The sequence below is a fragment of the Lucilia cuprina genome, chromosome 4, assembly GCF_022045245.1.
Source record: "Lucilia cuprina isolate Lc7/37 chromosome 4, ASM2204524v1, whole genome shotgun sequence".
Lineage (NCBI taxonomy): Eukaryota > Metazoa > Arthropoda > Insecta > Diptera > Calliphoridae > Lucilia > Lucilia cuprina.
In genome coordinates this window covers 59,442,772-59,461,618 of record NC_060952.1, presented here as the reverse complement: position 1 = coordinate 59,461,618, position 18,847 = coordinate 59,442,772, and the positions used below count along the sequence as shown (strand labels likewise).

The 18,847-nt window shown below is 29.4% G+C and overlaps 1 protein-coding gene across 1 annotated transcript; it reads right to left on the bottom strand.

Annotated features, from left to right (window-relative positions):
• Positions 1-5,422: 5,422 nt before the first annotated feature.
• On the bottom strand, positions 5,423-7,860 carry LOC124419557 (segment polarity protein dishevelled-like). Its single transcript, XM_046949568.1, has one exon. It carries the CDS (start codon positions 7,383-7,385, stop codon positions 5,613-5,615), a length of 1,773 nt encoding a protein of 590 aa, XP_046805524.1. The 5' UTR covers positions 7,386-7,860; the 3' UTR covers positions 5,423-5,612.
• Between the last annotated feature and the right edge of the window lie 10,987 nt (positions 7,861-18,847).

Below are 18,847 nucleotides of genomic sequence, written 5' to 3'. Positions count from 1 at the left end.
TAAGAATATAAAAACAATGTTAACATAGAACTTACCTTGTCGTCGTTAATAGCCTTGTATAAGTTTTTGTATGCCATCTTTCTAGCAGAACTTTTGGAAAACCAGTTGTAGGTTTCCTGAACTAAAAACTCAAGGTTTCTGGGAAGAGTTGCACAAGCGTGGTTTATGGCAAGTTGAACAGAATGACATACACATCTTATTAATATTAAATGAGGATTCTCCTTTTTGAGTTCTGCATATACACTTTTATTACGCCCAACCATCACGTTCGCATTATCAGTACCAATTCCAAGCAATTTTTTCATATCTAGGTGAAACATTTTCAGAACATTTCTCAAACATTCAACTATAGATTCTGAGTCCGACCCAGGGAGTTCAACAAGCTCTAAAAAAGTTGACACAATTTTTTGACGATTCACACTATAATATATAATTGCAATACCTGTAAAAATACATGTTAGATAAAAAAAGCCTTTCCTAAAAATTCAGCAAGAAACTTACCAAGTAATTTAACCATTTCAATATCAGTCGATTCATCTAAAAGGAGACTAAAATGTGAGTCACCAATATCTTTCTGTAAGTCTTCCTTAAAGTGTATTGACAAAACATTTTTAACAATTTTGGAACACTTGGTTCTATGTAATCGAATTTGTTGACAGCTCGTAGAATCGTCAAACTGGTTCTTAAATGATCTACAGGAGCTATAGGTCCGTGTTGACAAAAATACATTGATAATGCAGCTTCATTCATTTGAACTTTATGGTTTGATGATTGAAAGGGAATTTTATTTTGTTGTACAAAGCCACCTTTAGCTGTCTTATGCTTATTTGTAGATGCATGAGCAACTAAATCTGAGAATTTACACTGCAAATTACAATTGCAATAGCGACAAAAAGCCTTTGATGCATTGTCAGATTCAGTAATCCAATCCCTCAATTGGGGGTTTGTCTTCCACTCTTTTCTAAATTTTTGATTATAGGTTGGTTTACCCATTTTCCTGCATAAAGAGTCTGTCAACAAATACGCTTATTGCAAATATATTTATATTTTCTCTTACCAACAAAGTATTTTTTTTGTATATTTCAATGTTTGCTTTTTTTAATGTATTTTTCTTTTTTGCACTAATATTTTCACTTTTTTTAAACAAATTCTTCTTTTTCAACACAAATTTTCTTCGCACTCACTTATGAAGAAAAAAACAAAAAATGCCGTTAGATTTTATATTAGATATGTGCATTTACCGATAAATCATCCAAACATCTGATAAACAAGTTACATACATTTAAAAAAATAATTGGCCAAAAAACGCTAAAACCAGCTAAATAAAATTATTTTCCAGTTAAAAAAACCACTTAGTGGTTTTTATTGAAATGTTGCCGCAATCGATGATCAAAAACCTCCAGATCTAGCGGGAAAACCGCCGTTTTGGCAACACTGCATTTGTACCATCTTTTCATGTAATATCATTATTTTTTTAGCAGTATTTGTATTTTTTCACTTTTTTCCCAGATATAAAACGAAAATTTGTTATTGGGATTTAATATACACCTTGGGGTATCTAAAAATAATATTTTTTGTTACAATAATCGGTTTTTAAACGTTCCAAGATATATTATTGGAATCATTTTTCTATCGCTCATTCAATTTATTGGAACTCAAGTATATTTTTATAATACTAGGGTCAAAATTTTTCGGGAAATCTTATCTTCTATATATTGTTTTAGATATCAGCTGTTATACGTTTTAAGTTTTTAATATATTGTGGAAGTGTACAACTCCAAAGTACAACTCCAAAGATCCTAGTGGTACGGAAAGGGTCTTAAGATCCACATAATTTAATTAGAAACAGAAGAACGATAACAAAAATATATCTTGGAATGTTTAAAAACAGATCCTTATAACAAAAATTATTATTTTTAGATACCTCATGGAATCTAGTAAATCCCAATATTAAATTTTGGTTTTATCTCTGGAAAAAGAGAAAAAATGGAAAATATGGTCAAAAATCGTAATTTTAATGATATTATATGAAAATATGGTACAAATGCCCCAAAATTATGGGCCGAAATATATCCTTATCTTAAAACAATTTTAGACAATTTAACAAATAAATTTATTAATTTTGCATAAAAAATATGTTATTAAATTTGGTTTCTTTTCATATTATACCTGAATTCGAATACTTAGGAGAGACACTGTATGTTTAGGTGTCTGTTGGTTTAATTGCCTTGTGTATTTTGTTTCTTATTTCGTTTAACGTTGTTGTTGTTCATTTTGTTTTGCTTTTGATGTAATAATAATGTAGTCGGGAAACATTTAAAATTTAAAACATTTAAAATTTAAAATACACTATGGTAACTAACTCGTCATGTTATATTATTGTTTTTGTTAATGTTAGTTTTGTATTTCAAGATAAAATGGATGTAGAAAAAGTAAATTAATAAAGTAGCGAAATCTCTTGTTGTACAACAAACACATGTATTTAGTTTCAGAATTAATTCAAGATTATGTCAAAAAAAAAATTAACAAAAATTACCTTTAACAACAACGTGAAGAAAACATGCGACTTTATTAACCCATTTACGGTCGCTGTGCCAATTAGTTTTCAAGGCTGTATTTATTTATTTTTATTATTTATTTTTGCATTATTGAGCACTTAAAAGTGCTATAAATTAATATTACAACTGAAACATTAAAAAAATTTTAATTTTCTATAAAAGTAAACAAAATCTTGAATGTATTCAATTTAAGTTAGGGTAGCGATGCACCCAGGGTATGCTAGTAATAATATAAAATGTTTAAAAAAGTATTAAAAATATCGTTTTTTATGTATTTTTATTATTATGCAATCCTGAAAAGTTTTTGGAGTGTATGAGTTTTTTGCAAGTTATCTATTGTTTGTTCTTTAAGTTACTTAGTTTCCGAAACTAAGATTTATTTGGCCAGTAATAAAAATTATACAACGCCATCACCAATTCTAGCTAGAAAAAACTAGGTCATATGTTCCAATTAAAATTAAAAACTTAGGTTAAGTTAACACGATTGCACATGGTCAAATATGCACCTCAAGAAAAACTGTAACTCGGTACAGTTATCTGACGTCACATATTGGCCAATGCTGTTTGAAACGTAAAACTCTCGAAGGCAGAGCAAAAAGGACGGCCTGATTACCTTTAAGCGATAATGGCAACGACGCACGACGGTCTTCCTCAACCCAGAGCTGAATTACGAAGAAAGTTACTTACTCTCTTGTATTGCAAATGATGTTGTTTGTTTGCAATTTCTGAAAAAAACTGCCGGTCCACACTATGAAACTTTTATTGGGAAACTTTTTATTTTGCATGAGAGAGAAAGAGAAGGAATATCATTTATCTCTCTCGCCGTACGGAGTTTCCCGTACTCGGAAACTTGTTTTGTTATTCTTTTCATTCATACAACAACAAATCAATGCAATAGACACATAGTTTCTGAAACAAAAGTTTCTATGTGTGGACATTTAGGAAACTTCAAAAGAGACCGGCACAAAGCGACATCAACCTACTTTGTTGAATGCTGTCAAGTAACCACAAAGTATACAGAAATGTCACTTTTGACATTTGAAAAAGTCTAAAATCAGCTTTTGTTTGATTTGGAAATTGTTTGATGAGAAGAGGTACCTACAGTGTCTCTCATAAGTATTCGAATTTAGGTATAATATAAAATGAAACTAAATTTAATAACATATTTTGTATGTAAAATTAATAAATTAATTTGTTAAATTCTCTAGACAGTCCTTAGCTTTGATATCACGCTTTTTTAAACTTTAAAAAATTCACATTTACTTAAATTAATTTAGCTTTATTAAAAAAATGTCCATAAAATTACCTCACAAAAGTATACGAATTTTTTCAGTATTTTCGCAATGCAACTTTTCTAATACATATTTCTGACATTTTAGAATGCTAAATCAAAAATATTTTCGCATTAAAATAGCTAAAAATATGTTTTTATGCACAAAAGTACAAATTTTTCCCGTTTTTTGTCGTTTTTCTTCTATTTTTATCCCTTCTTGTCTAATTTTCGGAAAGTTATATAGCCTACAGACGCTTCCAGACATATATCCTTTTATGTTCCAAATTAAAAGAAAGACGGTTCATCCGTTTAGGCGTGATTGACGCACAAACGAAGAAACAAACTTACAAAGAAATTTATAATATATATTAGGATTACACTAAGCTTTAGTCTGTTAATTTCTTTGTCGAATGAAGATTGCCCTCAATATTAGGACATCATTTACTGGAAAATTTTGAATTTTTTCAACACCCTTTTTTATTTGCAATTATGTACATGACCAGGTTTTCATATATTCAGTATCTTGAAACTATAGAATCAAATTTTACAGAAGAACTTTAACATTAATGTTCCCATACGAATTAAATACCATACATTATTATTCACATTTATCACAACTTACACTAAACTCCTTATTAGCGTTTGGAAAAATTGGCGAACTTGCAATAATTTACATGACATTTCTCATATGTAAAAATTGTATATAATGTAACCTATTAAAGTTAGAATTTTCAAAATCATTAAGAGTTGAATATTAACATCCGTATTTGCATACAATTCAGAAAAATCTATAGGGTCGATTATGTATCGCAGTTGCCACTTCAGTTGCGGTAATGATAACACATTCCTTAAATAATTAGTAAAAAATAAATAAATTGTAGTAAAAAATAAAAGTAAATTTCTTCTATGTTGTATATATATAATTTTTTATTATAAATCATGATTACTAAATTCTTCTTGTTTTTATTAATTTTATAAATTTATATTTCAATTATTAATATTTAATTAATAATATACGTATGTATGTATTATATTAAAAATGATACAAAAAGATATTGTTTATATGCAATTTCGTTTTTGTTTTTGTATGATTTGTTTATAATCTTATCAAAATGTTATTAAGATGGTTTTGGTAATTTAGTCTGCCTTTCCCTTTCTTTTTTGAAACTAGAAAGGGGCTTACTGTTCTGTAGCCAAGATGAAATTGTTTCAACAATTTATTCATTGTATTTATATTGTTGTTGCTTTAACCTTTTTTAAATCTATAAACCTTCTGCTTTAAGAAAAATATTTAATATTTTTGAGTGTATTGTGTGTGGGGTTGTGAGAATTTTAAGTTGAAATGTAAATGTGTAATTGTTGTAATTAATTTCATCTTATATTAATATATTTATAATAAACTATGTTTTTGAGTCATAATTATGATTTATTTTTTTCTGTTTTCTTTGATTTTGTTGTTAAGTTATGTAAGTATGTATATTATATAATATGCATGTATGTATATGTATGTACTATATTGAATGTACTTTCTTCCTAATTAATATTTTAATTATAATTATATTGTATACTGGTTTCATGTTTTTCATTTCAATATTTAGAAACGTATAGAAAAGTTTAAAGGCAAATAATAAAATTAATAATAAAGAGGAATTTAAAACGGAAAATAAAATAAAAATACACATTAATAATAAAGTATTGAGAGAAAAATAATTTCATTGCAGTTCCTGCCTTATGTTTCGTCCTCTCATATGCCTTCTGGCTGAGAGGAAGTCCTCCTCGTCCTACAAGACATAATTAAAGACGGAAGACTCCTGTTCATTGTTGATATTGCCACCGCCACCACGATTAGATGATCCCGAAGATTTGTTCGAACCGTGATGGTGACCAATCGTCATTTGGTTGGTTTGATGAATGACAGATGTAATATCGCTTTGAGACGCCGAAATATCTTTGCTGGTAAGCACATCTGAACTACTAGAGCCCGAGGATAATCCATGACGCTCTGTTAAACCATACTGAATGGGCTGATAACCGTGACTTGGATTGTATGTTGCTGAATATGGCATATATATTGGGGGATTTGGCAGGGGACCAATGTCGCTGGTTATACTTTCAGTGTCAGCGTGGCTTAAATTTGAGCGGCATTGCAGAGGATTGCGATCGTCGTTAATCACATAGTAGCATTGCTCGGAGAAGGTCAATTTGTTGACTGTGTGTTTAATATAATTGTTTCGCAACATAGCCGATACAATGCGACGAGCTTCGCGCCTGTCCTGAACATCTTCGACGTTCTCTAGGACCCAGTTTACGGCATCAGCTCCAATAAAAGCATTTGGTATTGTAATTTTTAACCACATGCGATCCCGAATTTCTAAGCCACTGTCCGGTTTGATCATTGCTTTAACAATTTCCTCAAGATTGTTCTGATCAAGACGCTCTTTGATAGGCTCTGGTATGTCGGGATGTATAATACTGTCCTGTGAGGTAAGAGCCTGAGTATGAGCCACCCAGGCGCCGGGGTCAATTGGACGAACCGGCTCAGTGCGTGGTATAGTAAAATAACCCTTTGGATTTGGATCCCAGCATTTAGCAACCACCAGCTTAATAGGCCCAGGTTTTTGAACCACCTCTCGCAAAACTCGAACTGCTTCATCGTTTGTCATATTTTCGAAATTTACGTCATTTACCTGTAAAATCATATCGCCGGGTTCAATGCGCCCATCTAATGCCACCGCTCCACCTTTCATTATACTGCCTACGTATATACCGCCGTCACCTCCGCGATTCGACTGGCCCACTATCGATATACCCAAGAAATTAACCGCTTCCATGTTTATGTTTACCGTAATTATGTTCAGAGACATTGTTGAATCGGTTATTGAAGAATAGCTTGAAGTTCGAGATATGCTTGGAGCTCGTTTTTTACGTCGTTGGGGCTTCTTGCGCACTTGCAATCTTTGGACACTGCTATAGTCTGTTAGGTCACGATCGAATGTCACTTCAGATTCTGTTCCAAATAAACTTGTAGAGTCCAAGTCACTCGACAATACTGACGCCGACTGATATGTGAGAGGTGGTGGAGGTTGCATCATAGGATTTGTAATTACACCACCACCTCCAATAAGTCCACCCATACTTCCAGCACCTAAACCTCCTCCACCCATTTTTTGAGGTGGTGGCGGTGGTTGAGCAGGTCTTACGGGTTGACGAATATCCCCACATTCGCTGTTTGGCATATCAGAACAATTATCTGACTGGTTCGTACCATCAGCTGACACTAACCAGGACACAACTCGCCCATTGAAGCATGGCAATATAGTGGCATCGTCCGCAATCTCCTCCTTAACTACACCAAAGTCAGCGTCCATCGACTTGAAGAAGTATTTATAGTTGTTGTTTTGTTTATTGAGCACCATTTTAAAGTCCCTCAAAGTGACCTGAGCTGATGGTATCGGAATCTTCACCAAATATGGTGTTGTTTCATCATCAATATGATAGATCACTTTTGTCTCTTGGCCACCTCCACCACCTCCACTGTTTTTATCGGCATCCATCTTTAAGTTGGATTCGTATGTATTTGTTTGTTTTTATGTGTGCTTTTTTCAGCACAACTCGTTTGTTTTTTTTTTTACTTGTAAAATCGATTCGTACGTTTATCTGGAATCCGATTTTAATTTTTTTTTCTTAAAAACACGACATGCAAAAGATGTTCACAAAAACACTTTGCCCTGATAATTCAACGATTTTTAAATAAATTTTCGTTCTTTATACAATTAATGTGTTTTTTGTTTTTGCTTTAGGGTTGGGTTTCAGTGGGGGCTCCTTCTAATAAATATATCTACTCAACAACTACTCATGTTCGTTCACCATAGGCGTTGTTGCTGCCTGCGCTAGATTTAAGACATCTTTTTGTTATGCTCGGATAATTTACACCTCAAATATATTATTTTTATTTCTACTTATGTTCGACAGTCTTCTTAAATATTTTCTATAAATTTTTTTTGGTAATTTTTAATGTTTACAATTAAATTTTCACTAATTAATCGCTGCAAAAATGCGCAGACAATGAAAAAGCAGCAAAACTATTTGACATTCCGAAAACTTACGTTCCACATCATTGAATGAGTGTGTATTTTGTGTTCATGTATGACTAAATTACTCCGAACAGTAACACAGTTGTTAAAAACAGTGTTGGAATTTACCGGCTATAAAATAGTACATATCTATGATAAGTGTTGCCAAATTAAAAGTTGAATAAGTATAAAAATAAGTGGTTCCAAAAAATATATATCAAAAGTTTCTATCTGTTTCTTAAGGGCAATGCGTGAAAAGTCATGTGATTTTGCATCACCCTAGCACTTATGAATTTTATCGACTTTAATGTTAAGTAATAAAGTATGATATATAAGTCAGTCGCAGATGACTAAAAATGCCTGATGTTTATATTTATTACAGTTAACATATAAAATATTATGTATTTAGCGGTCATTGTTTACTAATCATACTTGATGAATATATCCGTCATATCTCACGACTACCAATTTATAATAAAACAAAATTTATTTACAGACGGACAGAAATGGCTAGATCGTCTTTGAATTTAATGAGGACCCAGAATATATATCTTTGTGGGTCTGTGACCAATATTTCGATGTGTTACAAACGAAATGACAAAATCAATATACCCCCATCCTTTTTGATGGTGAGTATAATAAAATAAAAAATAATATATATAAATAGAACAGACTTTCATTTGGGGGGCTTGGAGCCCCATATGAATCAAATAGAAAAATTCGTTTATCTTAGAAACTATTACAGCCAGAATATTTCAATGGGAGTCTTGGCACCTCCCATATGAATTAAATGCAAAATTTCGTATATCTGGGAAACTAATAGAATTAAATTCTTCATATTTTGCACGAAGAACCTTACTAATGTGAACATTTTATAGAAAAAATGGCGGACTTTCATCTGGGGGGCTTGGAGTCCCCATATGAATTAAGTTGAACAATTTGTATATCTGAGAAACTATTTGAGATAAAAAATTTAAATTTTACATGAAGAACATTCATGTGAACATTTAAAGAAAATTGGGCGCACTTTGCATCTCTAATATGAATTAAATATAAAATTTCGTATATCTTGGAAACTATTATATTATTCAAATTTTTCATAGGTTGCATTTAAATCTAAATTAACGTTTAGAAAAAATGGGTAACTTGCAATAACTTGCGTGGCATCCCCAATATGTAAACAAATTTATATCTGATATCGAAAAACTATTATAGTTAGAATCTTTAAAATCGTAGTGTTTTTTATTTACATTGCTTTTAAGGTAGCAAAGCACACTGGGTATAGCTAGTGAAAAGTATTTATGTAACACTATAGTAGAGCCTAAAACCTACAACCTAAATGTTACCGACTTTCTAAAAATTAATTGTGTTTCCTAATTTTAAAAATTTTCTGAAGGGTGCTTTTTATGGGGGCTAGAGACAAATGGAGCCCGATCATTAGAAAAATCACCAGTAACATTCAGAATTACTAGGTGAAATAATGAACCGATTTTAACTATTTTCAAGAGTCCTTGGCCAAAATAATTGTTTGTGTCAAGTTTTATTAAATAATCTTAATAACTACGAACTGTTATTTGATTTACATGGACGGACGAATGTAAATAAATCGACAATTATGAGTCTATTGACATACTTTAAGGTGGATATAGAGCCAATATTTTATTGCGTTACAGACAGCAGCACAAAATATAGTGGTGCAGGGTATAAAAATCAAAAAATACCATTTGGAAAACGAAATTATAACAGAAAGTCCCCTTTTATAGACATTCCATTCCAATCGAAAATGGAATTATTTCTGTACTTTTGCTTCTTCAGAAAAAGAAAACGAAAATTCTTTAGAAATGAAAACACTTTAAGTATCTAAAGCGGAATAAAATGTCTATGTAATTAATGTTTTTTGTTAAATTTTCAATTATAATAAATAGAATCAACTTAAAAAATATTTTTTGGGAACAGACTAATAATTTTTGAATTTGGAGAAGCTAAAAGAAAAACACATAATAATATGGAATTGAAATCATTCCGATCGAAATGTGTGATTTTTAACAATAAATATTCATGTCTGATCTGTAAATCGATTCGGTTTCAAACCCGAGAAGCTTCTAAAACAGAATTTGTTCTGTAAATCGTAAATTATTTCATCGTAAAATTCAGAAAAATAAACATATTTTGAATAAGAAGGAGTTTAAAATGTCCATAGCATTTATATTAAGGTAAGGCAATTGCATTAAAAAATCCAAAAAATAATGATTACATTTAATATAATAAAATTTAATTGGTTTGAAAACGAGAAAAATTATGAGAATTCGTTTTTTAACGAGAAATATACTCGGATTCGGTTTAGAGAACACACAGAATTATCAAAAGTACATTTTGAAGGATGAAATGAATGAAGCAAAATGTTCCTATCTTATTAGTTTTGTAAACAGTTTTGTTTAATAAAATCGGTTTTCTACCAAATAAACTTTAACGGTAAAAGTTAGCGTTTTTATTTGTGGATTTAGCGGATTCTGGCGATTTTCAAAACTCAATCTGGTGGGATGGGACCTAAAAGTTTTGGCAACACTGTACAAATGCCCTCAAAAATTGTGGACCAAATGGTCCAAAATACAGTCAAATATGAAATACAGAAAAAATACGTATATTTTGTGAGGTAATTTTATGGACTTTTTTTAAATAAAGCTAAATTAATTTAAGTAAATGTGAATTTTTAAAGTTTTAAAAAGCGTGATATCAAAGCTAAGGACTGTGTAGACAATTTAACAAATTAATTTATTAATCATACAAAATATGTTATTAAATTTGGTTTCTTTTCATATTATACCTAAATTCGAATACTTATGAGAGACACTGTACATAACGAAAAACACAGAGAAACAAAATAAACAATGCAATAAAACTGTTCAAACAAATTTGAACATAGTTTAAAATCTTATTTTGGTGCATGTGTTTGGTCATAAAAACTATTCGATTAGATTTTTAATGACAACCTTTAGTAATGATAAGAATGCTAGCACTAAGATGCACATAAATTCTCTTGTTTATGTAACACATAGACATGAGATATAATTAGAAATAGAGCATATTCTTATCACTAGTGCACTTGAAAATTCACCCTTAAATGGGAATATGAAATTGATAAGATTGAGTGCATGAGGTCTTATCTTAGTTCTAAGTTAGTTTTAAGAATTTGTTTAATAGTTCTTAAGTTTTTAGTTTTAAAAATAAATTTAGTGTAATTCAAGATTCATGAGAGTGCTTTACAGCCACTCGCGGTCTTCTAACATTCAGCGGTAAAATTTGTATTTTTACTTAACACATTTTTTACAAATACCAACCTACATCCAAATATACGAACAGAATTCACAAAAAGAAAACATAAACAAAATACATAACTCAATGAAGCCAACAGCATCCAAACATACAAAACAAAATACACAGCTGAATAAAACCAAAAACATCCACACACACACATGTAAATCTTTTTCCAATTCACAGTGTTGTTGTTGCTATTTTAACAAAGCATGAAAAAATAAGTAATTTTTGATAAAATTTTCAGAGGTTATCTCGGATTTTTGCTCATATTTATAGACCGATTCTGCTGACTTTAAATAGCGATCTTCTCGAAAGCATGTCTAACATAATTATTAATGTTTCTAAAAACTGAGAATATATACTTTATATATACGGAATGACAAACTTATATATAAAAATACAAAAAAATACTTACCAGATACAACAGAATAAAACAATTGAAAAATATAAGCTGCTGTTTCTTGTTGATATAAAGATATATTAACTAAAAGGTAGTGTCGTCGGCGAATTCAGAAATGCGGAGCGAATTCATTTTATTTTTTATATATGGAACAAGGCGAAAACAGATAAGGTTATGAAAGTTCCGCAACAACAACAGTTTACATGTATTTTGTTTTTGCATTTGGTTTACGTAGACCTCAAAAACCATAAGTACGGCGAATTCATTTGATAAAAAATATTCTTAAAAAGTTTATATTTTATTAAAAAAATAAAGATAATGATAAAATTTGTGAGGAAAATATATTATAAACTGAATAATGTTTGTTTAAACGAAAAATTCTATTCTGGTATATTAATTTACACAATTTCAAGTGCCTGAAGTTAAGAAAAACTTAATTTTTTGTGAAAAATAAACATAAAAAGTATATATTAATCAAAATAATTTATTACGAATGAATGAATATCTGTTGCGAATGGATTATTTTACTCCTGCGGAGTAATTTTCAATATTTGACTATAATGTAGTAGCCGCCGGAAGGGTAAATACCTCATATGGGTTTTGTTATATAAAGCGTTTCGGAACAGACTTTTTAAAACTTTGTATCTAGTGTATATGGGGCATTTCACGTCAAGTGAACCAACTTTTGAAATCGATATCTTCCGATCGCTTCGCGATGATATTTGCACCAAAATAATTCTATTGGATTGTAAGTCATACACAATTTTTCAACAAGATCGCTCGTGAACTTTCTAACTTAGAGGCGGTCAAAATTTGACAATTTGGCCATGCAGGTTTTTTTTCTCATCCATGTAACTTATTACCTAATGTTCTTAGTAAAATGTGTCCCAAATAGTTTAGATAGCTATTTATGCAATCTTTCGAAAAAAAATTAAAAAATTTAATAAAATATTTTGGATTTTTTTTAATCAAAAACATTTTTGACTTTTTTTTCAAAATGGGCAATTTCAATTGGGCCCTTTTTTGACTTTTTTTTCCAAAATGGGCACTTTTTTATTAATTTTTTTCTCAAAAGAAAGCTTAGGTCTTTTCCTTTAACAACTTTTTGGTCGCTTAGTGGGATATCTATCAAAAAAAAAAATATTTTGTAACTCAAGATTTAAAATTTTTGAATTTTTTTTTGCAAAATCAAAAACTTTGTAGATTTTTTTAACAAAATGGACCCATTTTTATTTTTATTTTTGTTAGAAGAAAGCTTATGTGTTTTCCTTTAACACCATTTTTGTCGCTTAGTGGGATGCGAGTGGGATATCTATAAAAACATGTTTTGTAACTCAAGACATACAATTTTTTACTTTTTTTTTGAAAAATCAAAAACTTTTTTGACTTTTTTTTTTCCAAAATGGACTCTTTTTTATTAATTTTTTTCTCAAAAGAAAGCTTAGATCTTTTCCTTTAACACCTTTTTGGTGGCGTAGTGGGATGCGAGTGGGATATCTATCCAAAAAAAAAAAATATTTTGTAACTCAGGATTTAAAATTTTTGAATATTTTTGCAAAATCAAAAACTTTTTTAAAAAAATGGACCCATTTTTTATTTTTTTTGCTCAGAAGAAAGCTTATGTGTTTTCCTTTAACACCATTTTTGTCGCGTAGTGGGATGCGAGTTTTTGTAACTCAAGACATACAATTTTTTACTTTTATTGAAAAATCAAAAACTTTTTTGACTTTTTTTCCAAATGGACTTTTTTTCTCAAAAGAAAGCTTAGGTCTTTTCCTTTAAAACCTTTTTGGTCGCTTAGTGGGATGCGAGTGGGATATCTATCAAAATAAATGTTTTGTAACTCAAGACAAATGTTTTTAAATTGATTTTTTTCATATTTGTGTGTAAGTGATTCTAAAACCTTAAAAATAAAAACCACAACAACTGACCGATAATAGCCACTGGAGGGGTGCAATATGAGGCCGACCGCTATTAATTTTCCATCCCAAAATTTGTCTGAGTATCTTGCGGCTTTTTTAGTCAATCCTAGAAGTAGTTTTTAGCGCACGTGATTTTCATTGTTAAAATATCAGGTGCTGAATCTAATAGCGCCAAGAAAGGATTGGCAAAAAAAGCAGCTAATAAAGGCGACAAATAAGGAGGATAAAAGTATGGATATTTGAAAATTTAAAAATTATTATATATTAAATTAATTATTATTACAAATAAATAACTAAATTAAATAATTCAACATTTCCATAGAAAAAAATGATTTTTATTCCTGAGGTTAACATATTATGGGTATTACAGTATCGAGGCTATGAAATTTTAGTTGGGTATGTTACATGCAATCGGAAAGGCTGATGTGTCTAGTTTCTCTGCGTAAGTTTAATTTTTAAGGTTTACACACAAATATGAAAAAAATTAAAATAGTGCAAATTTAAAAAACTTTGTCTTGAGTTACAAAACATTTATAAAATTGTATGTCTTGAGTTACAAAACATTTTTTTATAGAAAATCCACTCGTATCACACTAAGCGACCAAAAGGGTTTTAAAGGAAAAGACCTAAGTTTTCTTTTGAGAAAAAAAAAATAATAAAAAAAGAGTCCATTTTGGAAAAAAAGGCAAAAAAGTTTTTGATTTTTCAAAAAAAGTAAAAAAATGTGTGTCTTGAGTTACAAAACATTTTTTTAGATATCCCACTCGCATCCCACTAAGCGTCAAAAAGGGTGTTAAAGGAAAACACATAAGCTTTCTTCTGAGCAAAAAAAAAAATTTAAAAATGGGTCCATTTTTTAAAAAAAGTCAACAAAGTTTTTGATTTTGCAAAAAAATTCAAAAATTTTAAATCTTGAGTTACAAAATATTTTTTGATAAATATCCCACTCGCATCCCACTAAGCGACCAAAAAGGTTTTAAAGGAAAAAAAAATAATAAAAAAAGAGTCCATTTTGGAAAAAAAAGTTTTTGACTTTTCAAAAAAGTTAAAAAATTGTATGTCTTGAGTTACAAAAATTTGTTTATAGATAACCCACTCGCATCCCACTAAGCGACAAAAGAGTCTTAAAGGAAAACACATAAGCTTTCTTCTGAGCAAAAAAAAAATGGGTCCATTTAAAAAAAAATCAACAAAGTTTTTGATTTTGCAAAAAAATTCAAAAATTTTAAATCTTGAGTTAAAAAATATTTTTCTTGATAGATATCCCACTCGCATCCCACTAAGCGACCAAAAAGGTTTTAAAGGAAAGGACCTAAGCTTTCTTTTGAGAAAAAAATCAAAAACTTTGTAGACTTCTTTTTTAAAAAATGGACCCATTTTTTATTTTTTGCTCAGAAGAAAGCTTATGTGTTTTCCTTTAACAACATTTTTGTCGCGTAGTGGGATGCGAGTTTTTTGTAACTCAAGACATACATTTTTTTACTTTTATTGAAAAATCAAAAACTTTTTTGACTTTTTTTCCAAATGGACTTTTTCTCAAAAGAAAGCTTAGGTCTTTTCATTTAAAACCTTTTTGGTCGCTTAGTGGGATGCGAGTGGGATATCTATCAAAATAAATGTTTTGTAACTCAAGACAAATGTTTTTAAATTGATTTTTTTCATATTTGTGTGTAAGTGATTCTAAAACCTTAAAAATAAAAACCACAACAACTGACCGATAATAGCCACTGGAGGGGTGCAATATGAGGCCGACCGCTATTAATTTTCCACCCCAAAATTTGTCTGAGTATCTTGCGGCTTTTTTAGTCAATCCTAGAAGTAGTTTTCAGCGCACGTGATTTTCATTGTTAAAATATCAGGTGCTGAATCTAATAGCGCCAAGAAAGGATTGGCAAAAAAAGCAGCTAATAAAGGCGACAAATAAGGAGGATAAAAGTATGGATATTTGAAAATTTAAAAATTATTATATATTAAATTAATTATTATTACAAATAAATAACAAAATTAAATAATTCAACATTTTCATAGAAAAAAGTGATTTTTATTCCTGAGGTTAACATATTATGGGTATTACAGTATAGAGGCTATGAAATTTTAGTTGGGTATGTTACATACAATCGGAAAGGCTAATGTGTCTAGTTTCTCTGCGTAAGTTTAATTTTTAAGGTTTACACACAAATATGAAACAAATTAAAATAGTGCAAATTTAAAAAACTTTGTCTTGAGTTACAAAACATTTATAAAATTGTATGTCTTGAGTTACAAAATATTTTTTTATAGATAATCCACTCGTATCACACTAAGCGACCAAAAGGGTTTTAAAGGAAAAGACCTAAGTTTTCTTTTGAGAAAAAAAAAATAATAAAAAAAGAGTCCATTTTGGAAAAAAAGGCAAAAAAGTTTTTGATTTTTCAAAAAAAGTAAAAAATGTGTGTCTTGAGTTACAAAACATTTTTTTAGATATCCCACTAAGCGTCAAAAAGGGTGTTAAAGGAAAACACATAAGCTTTCTTCTGAGCAAAAAAAAAAAATTAAAAAATGGGTCCATTTTTTAAAAAAAGTCAACAAAGTTTTTGATTTTGCAAAAAAATTCAAAAATTTTAAATCTTGAGTTACAAAATATTTTTTTGATAAATATCCCACTCGCATCCCACTAAGCGACCAAAAAGGTTTTAAAGGAAAAAAATAATAAAAAAAGAGTCCATTTTGGAAAAAAAGTTTTTGACTTTTCAATAAAAAGTTAAAAAATTGTATGTCTTGAGTTACAAAAATTTGTTTATAGATATCCCACTCGCATCCCACTAAGCGACAAAAAGAGTATTAAAGGAAAACACATAAGCTTTCTTCTGAGCAAAAAAAAAAAAAAAATGGGTCCATAAAAAAAAATCAACAAAGTTTTTGATTTTGCAAAAAAATTCAAAAATTTTAAATCTTGAGTTACAAAATATTTTTCTTGATAAATATCCCACTCGCATCCCACTAAGCGACCAATAAGGTTTTAAAGGAAAAGACCTAAGCTTTCTTTTGAGAAAAAAATTATTAAAAAAGAGTCCATTTTGGAAAAAAAATCAAAAAAGTTTTTGATTTTTCAAAAAAGTAAAAAATTGTATGTCTTGAGTTACAAAACATTTTTTATAGATATCCCACTCGCATCCCACTAAGCGACAAAAAGGGTGTTAAAGGAAAATACATAAGCTTTCTTCTGAGCAAAAAAAAATTAAAAAATGGGTCCATTTTTTAAAAAAAAGTCAACAAAGTTTTTGATTTTGCAAAAAAAATCAAAAATTTTAAATTTTGAGTTACAAAATATTTTTTTGATAGATATCCCACTCGCATCCCACTAAGCGACCAAAAAGGTTTTAAAGGAAAAGACGCAAGCTTTCTTTTGAGAAAAAAATAATAAAAAAAGAGTCAATTTTGGAAAAAAAGTCAAAAAAGTTTTTGACTTTTCAAAAAAAGTTAAAAAATTGTATGTCTTGAGTTACAAAAATTTTTTTATAGATATCCCACTCGCATCCCTCTGAGCGACAAAAAGGGTCTTAAAGGAAAACACATAAGCTTTCTTCTAAGCAAAAAAAAAAAATTAAAAAATTGGTCCATTTTTTTTTAAAAAGTCAACAAAGTTTTTGATTTTGCAAAAAAATTCAACAATTTTAAATCTTGAGTTACAAAATATTTTTTTTGATAGATATCCCACTCGCATCCCACTAAGCGACCATATAAGTCGCTTAGGAAAAGATTTAAGCTTTCTTAAAAAAGATAAAAAAAAAAGAATAAGGGCCCATTTTGAAAAAAAGTCAAAAATGTTTTTGATTAAAAAAAATCAAAAATATTTTATTAAATTTTTTTCGAAAGATTGCAAAAATAGCTATCTAAACTATTTGGGACACATTTTGCTAAGAACAATAGGTAATAAGTTACATGGATGAGAAAAAAAACCTACATGGCCAAAATGTCAAATTTTGACCGCCTCTAACTTAGAAAGTTCACGAGGGATCTTGTTGAAAAATTGTGTCTGACTTACTATCCAATAGAACTAACTATGGTGCAAATTTCATCGCGATCGGAAGACATCGATTTCAAAAGTTGGTTCACTTGACGTGAAATGCCCCATATAAAAAACAATATTATTTAATTTGTTAACATTTAATAGGTTTCAAAATTAAGGCATAACGTAGAAGTTAGCTGCCGTCAGCCGGGTAAATACTTCATATGCGTTTCTTAATATTAAGTGTTCCGGAAGAGATTTTTTTAGTTAATCACGTTAATATAAAATATAAAACAATATTGTGTAATATGTTAACATATAATAGAAGAAAATATTTTTCATTAATAACATATTTGTATACATACCAATTATGTCATTATTTAAATAAAATGATATTGTTTACGAGATGCTTGGTATTTTCGGATTTTTTACATAAATAATTCAAAATTTTAACGAAGTTTTTCTCCGTTTAACGGACATTTTTAAATATAAAAATGTAAAGAATAACAAACTTTGACAGCTACGTAAACCAGGCTCACTAAGAAAAAAATTATCTGCTGATTGAATAACACCACCATAACATATATGAATTCGCCTTGAGTGATGCCAAATAAGGAATCATCTCTGTTTTTATATGATATAAATTGTCGGTCTGGCTTTAGTACTAATTGTACTAAAATTTTAAATAATATGGTAATAGTCAAAATGGCGCCGTTAAGCGTCATTTCAAAAGTATTTTGAAGATTGAAAGTTCGAAAATGCTCAGTTTTAATTATTTTTAATATTTGTTCCAAACGATATTTTTTCTTGCTGTGATAAATTTTGACAATTTTCATGGATTTCGAAATTAAAGTGTAAATTTTTAAAATTTTTGTTTTTAATTTTTTTATTTTTTGTTTTGTAAATTTTTTATTTTATTTGTCATTTATGTAGCTCAATGAGCTAGTAAAATTTTATTCACCTTATATCCATCAGAAATTTACTTTTAACAGTAAATTACTATCGTTAGGCACACACTCTTATTGATAAAAAATTATACTTTATAAAGGGTTAATTAATAAAATTTTGTTTCAAAATTTTGTTTAACTAACTTTTTATAAAATAAAAAGTTCTTTATGAATGAGGGGATTCACCTCTAAACTGAACTTAACCTAACCTATCTATTTATATTTCAGAATTCCAAATGCCCTCACTGCCATCAGAGAATCATTATAAGTTCCAAAGCGAAGAAACCTATGAATGAGACTAGAGGCTGCCCTTAGTAGGTTCAATGCCCCCACCACCACATCACCAATACGGATATAGTCGCATGACCCAA

Excerpts from the sequence above, each read along its gene's own strand:
- LOC124419557 (XM_046949568.1), bottom strand. The coding sequence starts at position 7,385 with ATGGATGCCGATAAAAACAGTGGAGGTGGTGGAGGTGGCCAAGAGACA.